This window comes from Poromitra crassiceps, assembly GCF_964638095.1.
Source record: "Poromitra crassiceps genome assembly, chromosome: 1".
In the NCBI taxonomy this organism is placed as follows: domain Eukaryota; kingdom Metazoa; phylum Chordata; class Actinopteri; order Beryciformes; family Melamphaidae; genus Poromitra; species Poromitra crassiceps.
In genome coordinates this window covers 9,250,384-9,273,071 of record NC_139623.1, presented here as the reverse complement: position 1 = coordinate 9,273,071, position 22,688 = coordinate 9,250,384, and the positions used below count along the sequence as shown (strand labels likewise).

General features: G+C 42.6%; 1 protein-coding gene across 1 annotated transcript in view; it reads right to left on the bottom strand.

The window, feature by feature from the left end:
* Window positions 1–1,777: 1,777 nt before the first annotated feature.
* osbpl3b (oxysterol binding protein-like 3b) overlaps window positions 1,778–22,688 on the bottom strand; it is a 71,964-nt gene continuing 51,053 nt past the window's right edge. The window contains exons 9-22 of the mRNA XM_083637487.1: window positions 21,985–22,077; window positions 21,697–21,856; window positions 17,230–17,360; window positions 15,937–16,074; window positions 13,848–13,941; window positions 12,281–12,528; window positions 9,121–9,258; window positions 8,960–9,023; window positions 8,757–8,835; window positions 8,445–8,589; window positions 4,761–4,905; window positions 4,474–4,600; window positions 3,880–4,002; window positions 1,778–2,675 (exon numbers count right to left, since the gene is read on the bottom strand). Coding sequence (XP_083493613.1) covers window positions 2,579–2,675; window positions 3,880–4,002; window positions 4,474–4,600; window positions 4,761–4,905; window positions 8,445–8,589; window positions 8,757–8,835; window positions 8,960–9,023; window positions 9,121–9,258; window positions 12,281–12,528; window positions 13,848–13,941; window positions 15,937–16,074; window positions 17,230–17,360; window positions 21,697–21,856; window positions 21,985–22,077 — 1,782 coding nt within the window. The 3' untranslated portion in view covers window positions 1,778–2,578. The remainder of the gene's footprint in view (window positions 2,676–3,879; window positions 4,003–4,473; window positions 4,601–4,760; window positions 4,906–8,444; window positions 8,590–8,756; window positions 8,836–8,959; window positions 9,024–9,120; window positions 9,259–12,280; window positions 12,529–13,847; window positions 13,942–15,936; window positions 16,075–17,229; window positions 17,361–21,696; window positions 21,857–21,984; window positions 22,078–22,688) is intronic.

The window sequence follows — 22,688 nt, the reverse complement described above, 5'->3', positions numbered from 1 at the left end:
TAGTATCTCTAAGACTGAAGGAGTAGACAGCATAGCAGTCTCAAAGAAATGAGACTCAAAATCTGTCCAAAATCTTCTGGATATTTCACAATCAAAAATAAAAAGAGAAATTGTTTCAGTATGGAATTTGCTTGCAAAAGGTACAAGAAATATCAATGTCTGTAAACTTAGCAATACGAACATTATATATTATTATACAATAGTGAACGGATAGAGTACAAAGTGTTATATTCATATCCTTAAGTTCTGTTTGTTTGTAGTTTGTGTTTGTAGTTATTTTACTTTAGTTTCAGTTAATAAATTATTGTTTTATCGTACACAACTTGTTTTAACCCCTCTGAGGGGAGTCAAAGGGAAAATAACTAGACAACACAAACTACATGCAACAAATGAACAGAACAAAACAAAAGGTGCATCGGTGAGGAGGGAGAGAAACTGAATGGTCTGAAGGACTTCTTAAGCCCAAGGATGAGTGCACTGGGCCCAGGTGCACCGCACCCATCAGCCTAACAACCCCAACAACAGGCTAAAAGACACACAGTACACTAGCAGTACACTTACTGAAGTGAAATGGGAGGAGAAAAGAAAAAATGTTAAAAGGACTTTACTCATTGTGTTGAATGCTATTAGCCGTGTCAGCTTTAAAAGAGGTCACTCACTACTACTTTTATGAGTTTTCAAAGCCATGAGGCAGGCCAGAGTTGAGTTAATACTTCTGTGACAGTCTCAACACAAACTGTATATTGTCAGCTTCTTAAGCCTTATACACTAGACGACTTTGAAATCAAGCTGATAATGTATGTCAAGGTCGTCATTTTAGGAAAACACTAACATGCATGATGCATGGCATGGTGTAATTACACCATGCCATGCTCCTTAAGGAGCACAAAAGCTGAACCCCTCAGCAATGGCAAAACATAATCTGGTCTGGTGAGTCATCTTACCCCTTTTCCTGCATCCAAACAGGTTTACATTTTTTGGACAAAGCCAAAGGATACCTTGAACCCTTGCGTTTTCTGTGATCAGATTGCAATTGGATAGTGCTTGACCACTTGAAATTACAGGTGTAAACTAACGCCCATAAGACACATTGAGGATGCATTGCAATCTGATCTGCCAAACCACCTCCGGAAAGTACAGGTGTAAACAAACGCCCCCCAAGACACATTGAGGATGCATTACAATCTCATCTGCCAAACCACTGCACCTCCGGAGGTGGTCATGGATGCATTGTGACCACATTGAACACAAGTGTAAATGCAATGCGTCCTCTCAAACCACATACAACAACAGTCACCGCTGTTTTTCTGCTGCTCTACTCTATGGAGCTTGCCTGAACAGATCGCAATCGGATATCACATATTAATACTAGGTGTAAATGCAATCAGGTTAATGTGGTCAAGCACTATCCGATTACAATCTGATCACAGAAAACACATGTTAGTGCCAGGTGTAAATGCATTCATGTTAATGTGGTCAAGCACTACCCGATTACAATCTGATCACAGAAAACGCATGTTAATGCCAGGTGTATATGGCCTCTTAGATGATTGCGGTATTTTGTCTTCCCCTGTTGGCACGGTGGGAATGGGCTGGTAGGCACATAGCCAAAATACCAGTTATCTGTAAAGTGCATGCTAGCGTTTTGACAAGTCATGATCTGAGGGAAATGGAAACCACATAAAAGGATTAAACTTCGAGTCATTCTCATCAAAGTCTGTGCACAGTCACGCGCATGAACAAATCACACAAACAGAATTAGAGATTTTATTGGAGCTCATGGAGCATATTTCTCCTTTAAGGTCCCAAGGCCCAGGGTCCAGTTAGGCAATGGTGCAATGGAAAAAGTGAAATCATGTCTGGATTTGAAAATTTCTACTGTTGCTCACATTAAGCATCGTTTCACACAGTTTGAGCAGAAGTAATTACTGTTGTGAGAGAAAGGGTTCTCGGTAAGGATTTAAAGATCATTTGAACCATCGTAGTTGTTCTTATTTTCCTTACAATTTTTTTTTAAACCTCTAACAGACGCACCAAAAATAAATTAATCAGTTGATATAAGTTCAACCAGTAAGGCATTAGACAGGTGCAGAATAAATATTGGACGCGTACACCTAATCAATGGTATAACAAGGCTAGTTCATCTCAGAGGTAGAGAATGTCCATGTTAAGATGACAGCTAAAGTGAACAGCTGTGTCAATACAGCTGAAGCTCATGTAGACCAGAAACAAACAGGATTCCTCTTCTACTTTACACAATTCCTTCATCCCTTTTGTACAGTAACAAGTAGATATTCTGCGCTCAGTTTTATACAGTGTAACACAACAGGTGGAAAACTGGGCAAACTTTTCCTAAATCGATCAGCATTTGAATAATATGCTTGCATAAACATGTTTACACAACTTAGATAAGATTGCTATTAAGGCAATACATTTTGATAAACTGCAATAAAGACAACCAGTGATGAATGTGGAATGATAGTAGATGGCAAGACTATGGAATTCAGACGTCTCCAGAACCAGCCTGGGTCACAGTAGAAACAGCAGGTCAAAATGTGCGTGATCTGCTGGCCAAGGGTCACCACAGCACGGGACAGTCCACCTGGGCAAAGCCAGGCTCCTTCCTCAGCTCCCAGTAAGTGTTGTTGCTCACCCAGGTATCATCCTTTGCCTTCCTAATGAGACCAAAACAACACAGCGCAGTAATGAATACTGTGAAAGCAAGGCAAGCGCGATGTTGAAATTCCATTATTTGACACAGCCAACTGTTACTGGAACAAACGGCTGTGGTCATAAGCAGTGCATAACACTATTTGGGTGTAAGGCATGTGTTTGCTTCTGTTATGACCCTGGGTCATATGTACTATATAGTTTGTCATGCGTTAACATCATCCCTTTCCTCCTCAGTGTGTGTGTGTGTGTGTGTGTGTGTGTGTGTGTGTTGCAGTGTGCTTGAGTGTGTGATTGAGGAATGCGGTGCAGGTGGTGTTCACCCTGATTGGCCTGGTCAGGTGATGGCGCTGCTGATGACTGATTGGCTGGTGGACATGATTTAAGCTAGTGTCCTCTAGAGAGAGAGAGTGGCATCAACGGAGGACCAAAATGCGAGACTCATTAGCCAATGAACAGCCAGGAATGGGTCTCACGCTACTTTTGCATGCTAAAATAAAGCTGATAATGTACAATTTGATTGAAGGGGGGAAAAACCCTTTCAGAATACAACACAAACTGTCTATTCTACTGCAACTCGACAGTGCTGCTTAATCCAGGACCTTACTTCTTGGAACTTTTGAGAGTAAAAAACTGGTCCATTGGAGTGAATGGAGATGTCGGGACTCTTCTATCTACACGGCTCTGATTTAAGCCAGTTGATGCCATCCTTCCGCCCCTTGCTCTCCACGTTCCCAACAATGGCAGCCACTATGCTGAACCTGTGCTTTGTTGCTGCAGTGTTCCCCTCTAATGTAATTTAGTGCTTATAGACATGGATTCTTTTGTGTTAAGGTAACTTTTAACTTCTGTAATTGTAAATGGTAAACTGCACTGTAAACTATTTATTTAAGCAAAGTAGCAGTATGTAGGAGGGAGAAGCCCTTTTTGCTTTTGTAACATTTTCTCCTGTCTTTTGTTTAACCCATCCTTTTCTTTTGGTAGGTATGTTTAGGGTTGGGCTTTAGTTCCTTTTGTTTGTTGTGTTGGCATTCTCTCTGCTCTTGAGTCAAAATAAACGGCTACTTTGTGAACTTTTGATCCTGGTTCAATGGCCGTTCTCGGGAGTGGGAAGAGTGGGGGGCACTTTTGTGTTGCGGTCCGGTTCCCCTAGGCCGGGTCGTAACACTTCTCAGTGAGAGACCTAGACCAGTGAAGCTAGATATTTACCCGAAGAATCTAGGTTGATGTGTTAGGTTGTTCTCTTCTAGGACTCTCCGCCTCTCTCTCTGCAGCTGTTCAATTCTCTGTTTCTGCTCCTCAGCAGCCTCTACATTCCCCTCCTCCAGCAGTCTGCCAACGAGACAAACCCACTTTCAGTATGGAAACAAAACATGAATCTACAATGGGAATATACATAAATGATTACATAAATTACATAAAAAAGAATACAGAAATGTAATGTAAAATAAACCAGAAAAACATTGGGAGCTACCAACAGTGTCGCGAGTCTTCCTGAATCTCATGAAATATACAGAAATGAGAAAAGTAATTTTGTTTAGATTGTGTACAATATGCAAGGACATGCCAACAAAAGCAATTACTTGACATCATCTGTGCCATCTGCTATCAACCCAGTGAGGATTTTTGGTCAGGTGTGATCTGACAGCCAGGCTATATCCACAGGCAAAGAACTGGTTTTGATATATATATATATTGATACAATATAGCAATACAATAGCAGAAGGCTGAGGCTCTCATACAAGGTTAAAGCTATGATTGATGCAAAAACGTATTCCCTGTCGTGGTGGTTTGACCTCTGACCTTTGGTCCAGGCGTAGTCTGGTGTCTGTGGGTGGTAGCAGCAGTTTCAGAGATGGGTCCAGCTCATTCAGCTCAATAGCAAACCTGGTGAAGCCATAGTACTGCTCATGGTTGACTGGTATTGCATCTGCATTTCATACAACCAAGATAAATGGCATCAGATACTGTAATAGGGGCTGCCATCTATCATCAAAGGGCTTTCGGTACATTCTTATGAAGGAAAAAGAAGGGAAAAACATGATTTAATAAATGCCAGTTCATTTGGTTTTTGCTTGAATTTGTCATACTTGCTCTCCAAATGCAGGTGGCTGAAGGCGGGTCCCCACAAAAAAAACCTTCGTGCCATTTTCCAAACAGTCTGTGGATGACCTTCCCTTTCTGGTCTGTGATGGTTCCCTCCACCTCGTTCACGCAGGAGTTCCAGTACTTGGCCTGTGAAAAGAGTTGTGTCTGTCTATAAGTCTATAAGATGGTTGAAACCAGATCCTCCCATATATAATATATGGATTCAAAAAGTGTGGGATATTTACCAGATAGAGCAAATCACTTACACACTAAGGCTTCAGAAACCATTTTTTGTTAAAAGATGGGGGCCTGTCATGACTCTATTAATGCAATGAGGTTTACTACCCAATGCTGTACGCCCCCCTAGTCTAATTTCCATTCTCTCACACATTTCTGATAGATATCACATACATACATACATACACACTAGTTCCCCCGATGTACATTTCTCTCTTCTCTCTCTCTCTCTCTCTTGCTCTCCCTCTCTATGAAGCGCTGCTGGACATATGTATATGTTGGAGTGGAGGTTTATTATTTTTTATTTGTTTGTTTTCAGGTTTGGTGTTCATTATTATTGTCATTACAAGCTATGAGTGTATAAACAATGATAATGCGTACAATAAGCACACTGCTGGAAAAGGAAAAGGAAAAAGCAAACAACTGTAATAAAAGGAAATACAATGTATTGTTGATGTAAACCAAATAAAAATTAAGTTAAAAAAAGAAAGAAAGAGACTTTTCTATGTGTAGCCTACTCTGAACTAAGTATGTCAAACAGCAATATCAGGCTATCTTGGCCCAATTGCTGAGTATCTGGGATCAAACAACATAATCATGATCCCATAGGCATCCAGGAATTGAGCGAGGGAGGCTCCTTTTTCCAGGCGTTGTCTTGGGGAGGCCCACAGTCTCAGACTTTGAAAACCCCCAAACTGGATGATGTTATAGATATCTGTGTGTTAGGACTGAGAGGAGTGTGGCATGAGCGTATGGGATGGACTATACAGACTGAGATCACGATAAGTTCCTCTAGCAGTCAGCAGATGGTGTTGTCGAGTAAAGTGTGGTGAGCCCAGTGTCTGTTGCTGGGCTTATGTGTGTAATGTGTGTGCCAGTGAGAGAGCCGGAGAAGATGAGGATTCATAATGAGCTCTAACGTGTCTCAACCTGCTATCCTGCACAGCTTCAGGAGGCCTTTCAACGAGGCACACACACTGCAATCAATTAACCTTCTCCTCTCAGTAAAGAGCCCATTTCAGCGGCTCGCAGACATCAAACACTGAAAACATCAAGGCCTTCTCTTTGGCAAAGAGATGAAGAGCACCGTCTATGTGGAAGGACTGTTGACTAATGAGGAAACAAAGGGTTTACTAGAGGTGGAGTATTTAAAAACTGACATTTTCTCTCGTTAAAGGATAGGCCAACTTTTTGGGAGATTCGCCTGTTTGCCATATCGCCCGTACATAACCGAGATAAACAATGCCCTTGTTGTCACTCTGCGTGCAGTATGCTGTGTGCTGTGAGGTACAGCCGTTCAGTTAGTTAGATTAGCAAATGAATTGGAGTAAACGGTACAGCCCTTCAAGTCACCAAAAACACATTCTAAAAAAAGCTCTATGTACATGATGTCACTCGTGTACTCAGCACGAGATGAAATAATAATTATGAAACGTCCATCTTCGAGGTAAATCCACACATCACCGAGATCTAACAAAGATGAACCAAACTAAGCAAGAGTCACTCAAGTTACTTCCTCGTTTGCCATGAGGCCCTGTACACAGCTTACAGCGCATGCGCTGTGTACAGCGCCTCATGGCAAACGAGGAAGTAGCTTCGGTTATGCTCTGTTAGTTCAGTTACTCTTTGTTTGTTTGAGGCGCTGTGTGAAATCACTGGCGGCCAGTGTTGGGCACTGATTACTAAAAAAGTAATATATTACATATTACTCGTTACTATTTTCAAAAGTAATATTATTACTTTACTTATTACTCCATGCCAAAAGTAATTCGTTAGATACTCGTTATATTACTTTTCCGTTACATTCCACATAAATGGCAATAGGCCTTTTTCACTGCAGCGATTTTGTGTCTAAAAGGCAGGAGGTAACACAGGTGCACCAAGATGTTAATTAGGGCTTCCAACTTCCAGTCCATTTAGGTGTTCCAGTGCTGGAGCCTTAATTAGTTAGTTGGTTGCACCTGTGTATACTCTGTCTTCTAGACGCAAATGCCCGTTGTGAAAAAGGCCCATGGCGTTTTTCTCATCAAAATGCAGACTTTGCGGTGCGAATGTGTGAACTAGGTCTATTATGTGCCGTTCCATTTAAACTAATCACTTTGCCAGAGCACAGCTTCCTACATAGATGCTTGATGAAGAGCACACCTGGCTCAAAGTGATGACTGACAAGATGCAATATTTTAAACAGCTTCTGTTTTATAGAATGCAGTATGCACTGCCAATGCAAACTCAATACGTATAGGCTACATCTTTGCTTAACAAGTTTGTGTCACAAATAACGTTAGCTCTGCAACATTAACATTAACCTGACAATAATAACAGCAATGTTTGATGTCCACCAGCTTGTGAGTTTTTACTTTATCTCTGTATTTGAACAGTTTTCCGGTTTCTGTTGTGCTGTCCTCTCGTCTCATAACGTTAACGTTAGGAAGTTTGAGCTCGTGTTTTTCACAGTGGAAAGAGTGTTAGTAGCCTACCTGTCCTGGTCTGGACACCGTTTACATTTGACTTTGATGTTCGTGTCACGTCACCTTTCTTCCCGACAAAAACAAAGTCATGGGAATATATCCAGCCACGGATTTTCCTCCTTGGCTCAGCAAGGCAGAGAGGGAGCTCTGAATGTGCTCTGCGGTGACGTCACCTTGTTTTGGGAGCGTTAAAGCCATGCTGCTTGTGATCAGTGAATGCCGACTGCGTGTCGTTTTGCAGCGCAGCAGCATCACAGAATGGACTCAACAAAAGATGTAACGACTAACGTAACGAGCTCGTTTATCTTGAAGTAACTGTAATATTATTACTTATATTCTATAGTAATTCGTTACACTACTTGTTACTTGGAAAAAGTAATATTATTACAGTAACGAGTAACTAGTAACTCGTTACTTCCCAACACTGCTGGCGGCCATGTTTGGAAAGTAGGTCCGGCAATATATTTACATTAAAAAAAAAGACTGTTTCTCTGCATTTTGGATTAATATTTCATCTCGTGGTAAGTACACGAGTGACAACATGTACATAGAGCTTTTTGGCGCTGTTAGAATGTGTTTCTGGTGACTTGGACGGCTGTACCGTTTACTCCAATTCAATGGCAATACTAACTAACTGAACGGCTAAGTTGGCCTATCCCTTTAAGAAGTTGTTTTGGTCATGACCCCTGTGGTTCACAGAGAGATACCCACTGACACTAGAAACATATTGTATATGTTATATATATATATATATGTTGTATATAGCATTTGATTAAAACAAATTTGTATAAGATGTGATGTCAATGCTAAGCATCACATTTAGACAATCAAGTATTCATTCATCATGAGAAATGGACATGTAATAACTCCCTCTCCCCATATTGTACAACAACCTCAACAGCTTGTATACAGTAGCTTGGGTGCAGCTATTTCTTGAACGTGACCTTTGCACACTCAAAGGTTGTTGCACACTGGCCTCACCTTGACAAAGGTGATCTTGCACTGGCAGATGTCACTGGTGGAGTTTTTGATGGAGATCTCTCCGTAGTGCTCTATCCAGCGCTGCCCACTCAGGATGTTGTGTATGCACGATGTCACCTTGTTCCACTCATAGCGGTCTCCAAATCTAGGGCGAGAAATCAAAACACCATTACTTTCTATGTGTCACCTGTAGATATTGCAGTTCAATGGACAAGGCCATTTGTGTGTGTGTGTGTGTGTGTGTGTGTGTGTGTGTGTGTGTCTCTCTCCGTGCACACAATACAAAGAGTGAATAAGGCAAAAGAGACTCACCCAGGCAGAGTTACATGGGTAGTGCCAATGGGAACGATCTCCATTGACTTCCCCCAGAATTTGTTCTTCCATCTCATGTCTGAACAATCAATCACAGAAAAGTCATCAGAGACATCCTGAAGGACCAGACTCAATTATACTCTTCATGGTCAGTGTGCAAACTCATTGCAGACACTCAATAGAGGATTTCTGTATTCCGCTACCTTGCCAGAAAGTGAAGTTTTTAGACTCGGCGTGGCAAGCTGAGATAGGTGGGTGATGGCTGACCTGAAAATGAAAAGACAGTGGGCAACGTAAACTAAAGTGATTCAGTGGGTGTTTTCAGTGCAGTTTCAGAATCCTGTGGTTATCAAAATGGTGATACCTGCTCTGCAACAAAGCGAAAGCCCTTATCCGGTCGATCACACTCGTAGGTCTCTCCCAGGACGGGGTTGAAAGGCTTTCCTCCAGCTCTGTAGTAGCTGGATGCATACCCAGATACAGCGAACGTAGCCACGTATACCTACACACGCAGGTGCACGCATGCACACACACACACACACACACACACACACACACACACACACACACACACACACACACACACACACACACACACACACACACACACACACACACACACACACACACACACAGAGGAACCAATTATTACACTGTTTGAGGCACATAGAACTTCTGTTCATTTTAATGGGGACACTTATGAACCAATAACTGTGAAATCCCATTGTGATTCCCGGCAGTTCACATTTTCTCTCAGTTTGAATAAATGAAGGGGAAAGTAACAACACTAATTGTAGCTGGGAGAGAGTGGTTCTGACAGCTGCACGGAGCCAGGGAAGGCAGGTGAGAGTGGCTCCACTGACAGCTGCACTGAGCCAGGGAAGGCAGGTGAGAGTGGCTCCACTGACAGCTGCACTGAGCCAGGGAAGGCAGGTGAGAGTGGCTCCACTGACAGCTGCACGGAGCCAGGGAAGGCAGGTGAGAGTGGCTCCACTGACAGCTGCACTGAGCCAGGGAAGGCAGGTGAGAGTGGCTCCACTGACAGCTGCACTGAGCCAGGGAAGGCAGGTGAGAGTGGCTCCACTGACAGCTGCACTGAGCCAGGGAAGGCAGGTGAGAGTGGCTCCACTGACAGCTGCACTGAGCCAGGGAAGGCAGGTGAGAGTGGCTCCACTGACAGCTGCACAGAGCCAGGGAAGGCAGGTGAGAGTGGCTCCACTGACAGCTGCACTGAGCCAGGGAAGGCAGGTGAGAGTGGCTCCACTGACAGCTGCACTGAGCCAGGGAAGGCAGGTGAGAGTGGCTCCACTGACAGCTGCACTGAGCCAGGGAAGGCAGGTGAGAGTGGCTCCACTGACAGCTGCTCTGAGCCAGGGAAGGCAGGTGAGAGTGGCTCCACTGACAGCTGCTCTGAGCCAGGGAAGGCAGGTGAGAGTGGCTCCACTGACAGCTGCACTGAGCCAGGGAAGGCAGCACTGATCATTACTTCCACAGCCTAATTGGAGACCACAGACTGGGCTGCTTAAGCCACATATAGTCATTTATAACCGACAATGCCACGTGCTGTAATTCTACCCCTCCCACACAAAAACAAACAAATTTCACCCCACAAACATAATCTCACAGAAGTCAAACAATGCAAATGTGAGCAAAAGTGAAATATTCACAGAGGTAGAATAGTGCCATCTCTTTCTCACAATCTACGGACAGGAATTTGTGTTTCTTCCCTGTAAAGTGTGGGAGCAGAGCTGCCACTGTGCGGTACTGTAACTACTGCCAGCAGCCAGTGGCAGGTTACTGGTGACTTCTGCTGCCCCCAGGGTCCTAGTACCCCCCAGGTTCCTAGTACCCCCCAGGGTCCTAGTACCGCCCAGTGTTGTAGTGCTCGAGTTCAGGACTCATGACTCGACTTGGTGTTGAGCACTGATGACTCTGACTTGGACTCGAGCATTCATGCATTCGGACTCGGAAGTTGGAGATAAGGATTCAGACTTGTTAATTGATAAAGACTGTTGTTTTGTTTTTGTTCGTTTTTTTGGTAATATGCCCTGATAATTTGGCATAAGATATTGATAGCTATATTAATATTGTGACATTATTCAATTTTGCGCAAAGGCAGGCACGTGTGTTCCACCTATATGCAGACACCCGTGTTCAGTAACTGTGGACTTGGACTCGGACCCGGGCTCGGACTCAGGTACTGTAATGGGGACTCTTCTTTGGTGACTGGGACTTGGACTCGAACACTGGGGACTTCGAGACTCTACTTGGACTCGAGATATAGTGACTTGACTACAACACTGGATAGAACATTATTTTTGTCTTTCTAAAGGCCGTTTCACACCGGTGCGGATTTTCGCGCGAATATTCGGCACGGAGATTTGCAACAAAATGTTTTAATGAGTTGCAATTGAACCCTGCACACCGACGATTGCAACTCATTAAAACATTTTGTTGCAAATCTCCGTGCCGAATATTCGCCCGAAAATCCGCACCGGTGTGAAACGGCCTTATGACTCCTGGAATACCCTTTCTCTGAACCAAATATGCTTCCCAGGTGAATAAATACAACTATCTTAAACATGATTAGAGCTGAGGGACTAGCAACATGTGTGTGCTTCTATTCCCACGAGTCTTGGGCTATGTTCACACAGCCATCCTTAGTGCTTGAATCTAATCTTTTCCCCTCTAAGTGACTCAGGTCAGTCTTTTTCATGACTGTGTGAACAGTAGGCCTACAAGTCACATTGAAAGTGACTTTTTAAAAGACGACCTGGGCTACTTTCAAATGTGGAAAAACATCAGATTCGAATCTGATGTTTTGGAATGTGACTCCAGTGTGAACAGACATCTGACTTAATGCTTCAATGTGACTTTTACATCATTCCAGAGCGACATTCGTCACTATTCTGCGCTGGCAGGAGGAGGGAGGACCAAGCAGGCAGATTGTGATTACAAACATGGAGGACAGCTGCGAGGGAGCTCAGTGGAGGGACAGTGAGGTTTTAGAGCTTATAAGTATTAACAAGAAGTAGCAGCTATTGCTCCACAGAAAGCCATTATTACAATTGTGGCTCTCTTTCTCCTCCTCCTCGCTATCATCTGCTCCCGTATTCGCTGGCTTCCACTGCACAATAACTTGTAAATTAAACCGTAAACAACAGATGAAACAACATAGTCAGTTACCGCCATGTTTACTGCTGTCTTCTTCTGGGTTTACGTAGAACAGCAGTGTGCTGCGTGTGACGTTATTGTTGTTTCTTCTGCGCATGCGGGTCACTTCAGGTCTGCGATCTGTTCACACTGGAGTCTGATATGCGCCACTTTTAAAAAGTCTGTGTGAACAGCCACACAAAAAATCAGATGTGAGCAACAAATCAGATTCAAGCACTAAGGTTTGCTGTGTGAACGTAGCCTTGGAGGTGTACATGTGAGCCAGGCCTCCCTTTGTTTGCCTTCAAAAGAAACTCTGCCCACACTTGAACACAAATACAGTCAAACCCCTGGTGCATCTGCCCTCTCACCATGCGCTCAAACGGGTCCTGTGTGTTGGCAGCCCTATCTAGCAGCTGGCTGTACTCCAGCTCCTCACAGAGTCTCTGGAGTGTGTTGAGCGGCTCATTGAGCTGTACTGGCATTGCCACCTTGGACAGGTCTTTGCCAATGTTGTTCTTCAGGATGTTCCACAGGCTGATGGTGCTGTTTTTGGGGCTGGGCAAGGGCAAGCAGGACCTCCTCCGCTGGCTAAGGAGGGCACCATTCTCCACGCAGCCTGAGACAGAGGATAGGAGAGGTCAAAAGATGACCCTGGCAGCAGCTTTGTATGGCCAGAGTAACTAGCACATTTGCATGGAATTAGGAATCATAACACTGGTAAAGTCAAGACACAAAAAGAAGAATTCTGATTTTAAATGATTTGGGTTCTTTTATAACCAAATAATAACCAAATATAGAAGCCAAAACTCAACAATGTGTTTGTGCTTTATAGATGCCTCTAAGGCTTTTGATAGAGTTAACCATAACAAACTGTTTAATAAGTTGTCCCAAAGAGGGATTCCCAAGTTCATTATTCAAATCTTAGCATTTTGGTATGTACATCAGTCTATGCAAATAAGATGGGGTAACTCTGTGTCTGCTCATTTTAGTGTGGGTAGTGGCATCCGTCAAGGGGGTATTCTTTCTACTTTCTTATTTAATTTGTATATGGATGACTTGTCCACTCAACTCAATGCGTGTACAACTGGCTGTGTTGTCGGAGACACTGTTTTTAATCATCTTATGTATGCGGATGACTTGGTTTTGTTCTCTCCGTATAGTGCTGGCCTACAACAGCTACTTAAGATATGCTCCCAGTACGGTATAGAATGTGACATCCAATACAACGCCAAGAAGAGTAACATTATGATGGTGCGTTGTAAAGAAGATCGAAAGTCAGTTTTCCCTGATTTTTATTTGAGTAACAATGTTCTTGAAGTGTGTACTGAGATTAAATACTTATGCCATTGTATTACAGATGATTTGTCTGATGATGATAACGATCTTCAGAGACAGCGTTGTAAACTATACGCACACTCAAACATGTTGATTTGTAAATTTCATATGTGTACTTCAGATGTCAAAGCCTCACTGTTCAGAGCGTACTGTACGCCGCTGTATACTGCTCACCTGTGGAGCAGCTACAGGAAAAGCAGCATGCAAAGACTAAACGCGGCTTATAATGATGCAGACTACGACTGTTGTTGCGTGTCCCTAGATGGCACAGTGCCAGCCAGCTGTTCAGTGTAGGTATACCTACATTTAAAGCCCTTTTAAGAAATCCCATGTACAGATTAATCTGTTAATTAATCCTGTCAAAAGTAACACCAGGTTCAACTCAATCATGTGGCGACATTGGCGATTGTATTATAACTGTAATCTTGATATCAAGGTCTGTTGTTTTTTATATTTTGTATACGTTTTGTATTGTATTGTAATGTGTTATGTTCTCCTATGGACCTTCCTAAGTGTCTGGAATAAAGTTGAATTGAATGTATCATTCAAAATCAACATTTCACAGTATAGCAGCTTTTAGCCCATTGCCTAATAGTTCACCTGAGGTTGGTCTCTCGTTTTCTGTCTCGTTGCTGAAGTTGTCCATGGACATGTTGTCACTGATATCGCTGATGTACGAGTCATCTTCTGAAGCCTAAAAAAAAAAAAACATTATCACAGTTGTTTAGCTGACAGCTAGTAAATAACCTTCAGTAACACCCACAGCCAGGCACTGGCTCTCTCTTTCAACATCCTGTCATACCAGCAGAGATCTAATGCACGGGGAACCGGTGACAAATGTACACTTTAGCCTCTGTATTTTTAGATCAGTAATTAACTCCCATGTTAGCTGCTGTCTGAACAGGCCTGAACACTGCAAGAGCAGTGGCCTGTACTACGAAGCTAGTTTAACAGATCCGCGATAAGTCCCTTTGATCTGGTTTGACTGAACAGGATCAAAGCTATCTAGTTTAAGGATACTACGACGCTGGTTTTCTAGTCGATAACTGGAGCTGGGATCTGCCTGTGCACGCGCACGTTTTTCGCTCGTGCACAGGCGCGCGTCCACGCGAAAGAGGTGCGCTAGCCAATCACATTATGAACAGCTGAGTTGATCCACGCCCACACCCATTTCCACACCCATTTCCTCGTTCTAAGAAAGCGCAGTGCATGATCAGAGTTTTAGCGGATATTAATGTATCCGCGATTTAATGTCAGAATGAAAATTCGCGTTGGATAGTCTGCTGAAGGGCTGTCTAAAGCAGCAGCTTGTATTCACATCAGTCATTTGATTTACTTTGATCAGCGATTTCTGTCTGATACAGCTGCATTGATACAGCAGCAACAAATGTAAATGTGTAATCTCAGTCTATACATTTCCACAATCTGTAAGCCTATTTAGACCATAGATTTAGAAACGCATGCTCAATGAATAATGATCTCTATCACTCATGTGTGTGGTTGTACTGATCGAATAATTCATATATAAAATAGCCTAGTATAAAGCCTAATAGCCTACTATAAAAGAGAAAACTGCTGAACTGAATTGAGACGATGCGGGCATAGTTATTATTGATAAAAACTAGCCTATTTTTGCTCATATATTGGCATACAGCCTACAGGACACAGTTCCAGCTGAAAGATGCAAGAATAGCCTGCATATTTAGTATTGGGGCTATCCCATATCTATATTATATGTATAGGCTTTTCTGGCATGTAGGAGAATATCACCCTCACTCCATTTGAGGGTCCGTTCATGATATGCGCCGCGGTGATTAATAGTGATCATATTTCTCCACGCATCGTTGAGCTGTTAAGACATAAAGTGGTAAGTAGGCTTAATTTAATTATGTAGCCTACAGAGCCACGAATGTTTTGCTTGTTCTATTCTCAGTTGACTGCAATCTATTTTTCATATGGCGATCTTATGAATGGTGAGTGACTCCAGAGAGCCGATATTATATGGGTCTCTCATGGATTTTGATCTTATCCTCTGAAGCTAATCTGGTCGCGACCAGGTTAGCTTTGCAGCGTCAGTTGCCATGGTGATTGAAAGTTAACTTGCTTTGTAGTACGGCTAAACCAGGTTTAAACTCAAACTTACTCGGATAAGGCATTAAACTAGCTTCGTAGTACAGGCTACAGGAGGAGATGGAAGTAACACTAGTCATCTCGTCTTAAAGACTGATTTTGACACCTCCAGACATAACTAAGTTACAGAGCATGGTTTTCTCTCTGCAGCGACTGTATCATAGATCATATTGATATTGTTGATATTATTGATATTGTCTGTATTGATACAAAGGCTCTGAATTGCCACAACTGGTTTTAAGGTTGGACACATTTTTTCAGGGACAATATTGATAATATCCCAGCCTGAAGGCCTGGGTTTACGGTCATATTTTCTTAATTTAGAGCCAACTGTCTGAATTATTATTTTGTTATCTGTATTCCATCATGCAGCCCTTCTGGTTAAGCATTAGTATCAAAGGAGCTGGCGAAGATAAATCACTCCCACCAATAACAATTATAATAATCCCATTATGTGCCCCCTAAACGACAACATGGAAAGTGTATGCCACGGGCAGGCTCTGAGTAGCAGATGCATCATTTCAATTGCTGACGATATAATGTTTGCATGCAGGCATACCTCATTCTCAGAGGAACTAGCAGACAACAGAACTTCCTGTGCATCAAAGAACTCAGAGAGTGACTCGGCAATAGAAGCTCTGCTCTCATTGGACACTTGGTGCACTAGGGGACGGGATTCATCCACGGAGTTCTGTTTCTAGGAGAGACAATGTCAAAAGCTATGATTAAGAATAAAAACAGGGCATTACCATCGTTGCAATTATGAAGTTAGACATGCACTATGGATGGACAACCCGATCTCCAAAAAAATTGTAAAATAGCAACGTTTGTGGACATACGTTGGTATTTTACGATGTCGGCTAAGAAATTGTAAAATGGGAACGTATGCGTCTACAGCGGTGGGCGTGGTTTGGGCGTGTTTTACGGAGATTTTCTGTTTCTAACCCCTCCCCCTACTCTAATCCTCACCCTAACCACTCAGAACGTTACTATTTTACATTTTTCGAGCCGAAATCGTAAAATAGCAACGTTGGTCCATATCGTTGGTATTATACAATTTTCTAAGAGACTGTGTTGGGATGGAACCATAGTGCTTCAGAGCCAATTCTGTAAATGTACCATTTACATTTCTACATTACAATTGTGTTATGACTGTGTTATGACTGAATAGCCTCAGTCATGAGGCCCTATGTGAGGTGGAGTGGCTAGTGGATGGATAATCACTGTTAATCCGTTATCGCTGTCTGTAATGTGCTGTTGTCCTGTTGTCTTGTTATATGTTGTATTATGTACCCTATCATTTCCTGTGCTGTGTACTGTGTCTGCGTACTGTACTTTTCATGTGTGCAAGCAAACCTGTGAAGACAAATTTCCACATTGTGGACAACAATAAATTGAATTGAATTGAATTGAATTGAATTGAATTGAATTGAATAATCAGGGGGTAGACTTGACTCAGGCTATTTTAATAAAAATGGGTTGATATAGAGAAGCAACAGAACCCCTAACATGGCGGGAGACGTCGTCACGACAATGAATGTGTAACGAATGTGAAGTCAGACTCTGGGTGAGAGACTGAGGCAGGGGCCAAAGAAAACAGGTTGAATCTGGTTCAGGTGGGCACACATCATACCACCAGCTAGTTATCCCTCTAAGAGGCTTGTCAGCGCTGCCGCAATGTGTCACACCTGACAAGTGGTGTAGGAGGAGAAGATACCTGAGAGCCGGTTCAAGGCCGAAAGAAAGTAGAATGTCTAACCTATTTCTGCTGATATCATGTGTGTGTGTGTGTGTGTGTGTGTGTGTGTGTGTGTGTGTGTGTGTGTGTGTTTGTGTGTTTTCTTTCACATACCGTGGATAGTGCACCCTTCAATCCAAGCACCTGAGGTGAGGTAGGGGGGCATGTTTCATGGTCCACAACTTGTTTTAATCGCTCTCTCTCTGATGTTAGTGAACAAAGGGCTGACTTCATGGTGACGTGCACTGCAGCAAGGATGACAGAAAGAGAAGGGAATGTAAACAACCAAATTGTAGTCAGCTATTGTAGGATAATGCAGTTCAGTCCGTTTTTGATATCACCCTGACACCCTATCACACTGCACTAACAAAATTGTGAGTGTGCATATGTAATTAGTCTTCTTCTTCTTCTTCTCCTCCTCCTCCTCCTCCCAGGAAGTTGGACTTCCCATGCATGAAAATAAACCAAACTTTGCACAAAGGTCCAGTCCCATGCCAAACTTCTTTGACGCGAATTTGGCACCAATAGTCCTAATGGTGGTGCTACAGCGACCATAAAGTTTCAAACTTTGAAAATTCATAACAAATCAGGCATACGTGCTACGGCTTTGGAACTTTCACCAAAATGTGGGCCCAAATGAGGAGAAACTTTTGTACACTGCAACCTATGGCCAATTATGAAGTCTAAAGACCGTAAAACTGGAAAAACGGGAAAACTACTTAAACCCTACTCCTCCCACATTTTCTCTTCAAACGACACCAAACTTCAGCATCTGCATCTGACTGTCCTACACAAAAGTATCAAACAGATTTTCGATTGATCAAAAATTGAGCCCACCGTGCATCAAAATGTTGAATTCTGCCCCCATGCATAGCCTAAACAGCATCTTAATTGCCCTAATTAACTAATGATGTGATGTCACTCGAGCAATGATGTCATCAGTGATGATTTCATCAAATATCTCATCCTTCCTGGCTGAGCAGACTGGGTGGGTGATGTCATTGTTGCTATGATGTCATCGCTGATGTCATACTTGCTACTGTGATGTCATCGGTGCATGTCATACTCTCTCTGCCCACTAGCTCCACTGTCCCTACTCTCTCTCTCCGCTTCTCTGTTCAACTGCCACGTACTTAACCTGCTGTAGCCTTACTTCTGCCCCAGCCCTGTCACTAATGGCAGTGTTCTAAGCAGATTGGATTGCATGCAGGAGATTGGACTATAGCTAAAAGACTTGAGACTTGACTTGGACTCTAGCTCAAAGACTTGAGACTTGACTTGGACTTGCAAAAAATGACGTGAGCATCTCTGTTAGTGCCGGCCATGACCCATTGCTGCTATAATTGAGGTTACTTTTTACCTCCCATCTCTCAATAAACCATAATCTTCCATTTCAATTCAAATTTCTTTAGTTTTTCACACTTTCAAAAGTTAATTTTTCAAGATTTCATTCATAACAGTAATCTACAGTTTGCTGACATCACATAGTACTATCAAATTTCTACCCCATTTCAACCAATCATATCATTATAAAGTTTCGGTCACTAGGACCTTCATCAGTATACTGATGAAGGTCCTAGTGACCGAAACGTTTATCCAATAAATTCTCCTAAAAAGGTGAGACAGTGTGCGGGAGCTTTTCTTTATAATTACATGTTTTTTCCCTGACGCACCTGTCATATTCCCAGGTGTGCAGAGATCCTTTCTGCTAACCAATCATATCATGACATGGCAGCTGTCAATCAATCTTCATTTCAGGATAATTTTCTCCTCCAAATGAAGGAGAAAATGAACATGCTTTTTTCGATGTTCTGCTGAGCCCTACTCACTCCAAGCATCTTATCTCTTGATTTGTATGTCTGTTTGACAACCGCACCACAGCCTCTACTGAGAGGATTAGAGAAGTGTGGCAGGGGGAACTTGGCATTGATTTATCTGACATTAAATGGGAAAGGAGTCTGTCTGTGGTACAACTCTGCTCAATTAATAGCAGACACCAGCTGATTGAATTTAAAGTTTCTCACCATCTTCACTATTCCAAGCATCAGTTACACAAGTTCTTCCCTTCTGTCTCACCACTGTGTGATAGGTGTAAAGTGTCAGAGGGCACACTATATCATGCCTTCTGGTTCTGCCCTTCACTAACGATATTCTGGACCAAAATATTTGACTGGTACTCTAAGGCCTACAAAATAACCCTCCAGCCGGAGGCAGAACTTGCCATGTTCGGCTGCTCTGAGTTCTCTCTGAACTTCCCTACAGCTGTGCAACAGTCTCTAACACAGGGGACAACTGTTGCCAAAAACCTCATTCTGAAAGTAAATGGAAGTCATCCTCTTCACCTTCTTTCCAACTGTGGTTGACGGACATGACCTCTGTTATACGGATGGAGAGATTTAGGTTTCTGAGGACCAATTCACTTCAAAGGTTTTCAACCATTTGGAACCCATTTCTAGCCTACCTTGATGAGGTTAGGGGTTACGGGTGACTTGCCTGACTGGTTTCTCATGGACCCCTTGTGTCTTAAATTTCAAGGTATAGAAATGATTCAGCCTCTCAGAAGAGGTGGTGACAGAGATAAACTCTTACTCCAAAGGGAAGCTTATTACATCCACACATTACAAACTGAGAGCCCTAGAGGCCTTAATGAAGAATTGCTATTAGGTTGCTTCTTGTAATGTTATGTCTCAACTCCCTGAGAAATTTGTCCCATTGATTGGTGAAAAAACCTCTTTTTAACTTTCTATTTAACTTTCTATTTTGTATTTTGTATTGTTTATAATTCGTAATTCTATGTATTTAACAAGGGCTGTCACTACTATGATAGTTCTTGGAAATGATGTTGAGTGCCTGTTTGAGCTGTGGCCTCACCTTCTTCTCTGTGATTGGCTGCATTGCAGCTTCCACAGATGCACTCCATCTGCTGATGTTTTTTTCAAGGTGATTTGTTTGACCACACCTATATATATTACCCATTGTCATCTGTTCTGATGTACACTGATGATGGCCTAAGGCTGAAACGTGTCTGTTTTGCCCTTAATAAAAAAACTCAAGATTTACTCTAATTCGAGTGCTGTTGCCTACCTCTGTTACTGTGATCTCCCTGCAACCTGCACCGATTGAGCTGCTTAAGACCTGGAGCTGTGCGGGCTATTCCCTTGCTGCATATCACCCTTGTGTGAGATCCCAGAAACAATATCTCTCACAAGCACATAAGCACCTCTGGTAATCACGTAATATTGAATGTCAATAATATATTATGTTGTTTTTTCCAATTTCTGTTCTTGTGTCTGAGCGTGTTCATTTGTCTTGTTTGTGTGCATTGTTTTGAAAATTGAAAATAAAATATTGAAAAAAAAAAAAAAAACCTTTAAGAATATTCCAAATTAAATTCAGAATCTCTTACAAGGGAGTCCTGGCCAAGACTGCAGCTTAAAAAGTTTCACATAAGAATAAAAAGTTTCACATAAAGAACAAACAGACACAAAACAGCAAATTACATCAAACAATCAATTAGCAGTGTTCAGCAAGGACATGTGCATTCAGTGGTCAAATAGTCTTTAATCCTGTTTTTATAATCGTCCATGCTTATAAAATAATCTAGTTTAAGGTGACTCTGTAGCTCACACCAAGATGAGGGTGCAAGAACTTTAAAAGCAGTTTCACCAAAGACAGTGCGGGTTCGAGGAATGGCGTACATCATTTGTCCACGAGACTGAAGGTTGCAGCTACTGATAGCTTTAGGCTGAAGGTTGCAGCTACTGATAGCTTTAGGAGTCAGTATCAGTAACTTGGAACACAAATAAGAAGGGCCATTCATGTAACATGGCCTTATAAAGAAAAACGTATCAGTGTTCCATTCTGCGGTTGTATAAGGAAGACATTCATCTTATCGCGCACTACATAATGGCTGCGTGGAGACTACATTATTGAACAAGCTGTGGCAATACTGATGCTCACATTGCTGCATTAGATTGAGTCAATTAGGACTCCTTAGTCTTGTAATTTTGGATATTGCATATTCTGACAATTTGATGCTAATGTTCTCTAGACCTATTTGATCCAAAAATTGCAATGTCATTCTGTAAAACGTACATCATTTATTTCGAGTCATGTGAAGCATCAGGTGTCTGAACATAAACTCCGGCGCACACTGAGTGTCAGAGATGTAAATAAGGCCCCTCTGGAGTCATCATCTGTTTGGAAAGCTGTTCTGTAAAGGGAGCTTTACAAAGCTCTCTGGTGAACCTTCTCAATTAGCAACAGCTAGGGAAAATGTTGAGATGGCACATCCTCAAAAGCCTAATGAATAGAAACTGTGATCAACAATCAGTAATTAACAGCTGCCATGGCGCCACAACCGTCAGCTCCATTCATGATCGACGACACCATCCCGCTTCCAGATACAACAGCAGTCAGAGTGATTTAAGAGAAGTAAGCTCTCCTATCAATTTGACTAATTTACACTTGCTGAGTTGCTCTTAATTTACATAAATATTATGTTTAAACCCCGAACGTGTCAGACATACTTAACAGAATCTAACCTTTCATTAAAATGAATGAGTCAGATGTTTCACTCACAGTTGTTGGCAACACGACAGAAGTCCTCCTGCAGCTTGGCTACGTCAATGGGGGACTCCAGGGATTGAGGGTAGGCCTTGTCATTGCCCAGGACAGCAGTGGAGAGGTTGGGGTTCGAGGCATGGAGGCGGACAGAGCTGGAGGAGATGCAGCTGGGAACCTGGGGACCGTGAGACAGTACAGTAAGTACACAGACACAAGTGGGAACACAAACACTTTCTGCTCTGAGAAGTATCGGTTTCAGAGAAAACATGAAGTATGGTCACGCTTCATCACAGCTTTGTCTACCTGCAGAGTTGTTTTGACATCTTTGTTGTAGTTCTTAGAGCGCCATTTCCTTGGAAGCCTTTTTTCCTTCTTGGGGCTGTCAAATGTAGATGCCTAGTGTGCATAAGGGAAGATATAAACGGATGAGAGACAGCGGATATTTCTTTTAAGATGTATTTTTCCACAGGAATCCTGTTCCACAAGCTGCAGTAAGGATAGAGTATCTTCTATATTCAGCAGCGAACGACTGGAGGGCGATAGGAAGTATCAGTGGAGAAGAAGAAAAAAATACTCATTACTTTGTGTAAAAAGAAACCAAACTTCCTAAGTCATTCGGTATTTTGGATGCGACTAGATGGATAAAAGAAAACTAATGCACCCCAGGATATATCAAACGTAATCTTGAATTTTCAAATGTATTGACAAAGAAACAGCATTCCGTTATATAAAGCCGTGATAATTAGTGATTCATGTGGACAGATAGTCTGGTAAACCAGCCCGGTCACATGAACTCACATTTCATTTCGTGCGAACAAAATGAAATGTGAGTTGACGTGACTGGCTGGTGTACCAGGCTAGTGACCGGCTGGTGTACCAGGCTAGTGACCGGCTGGTGTACCAGGCTAGTGACCGGCTGGTGTACCAGGCTAGTGACCGGCTGGTGTACCAGGCTAGTGACCGGCTGGTGTACCAGGCTAGTGACCGGCTGGTGTACCAGGCTAGTG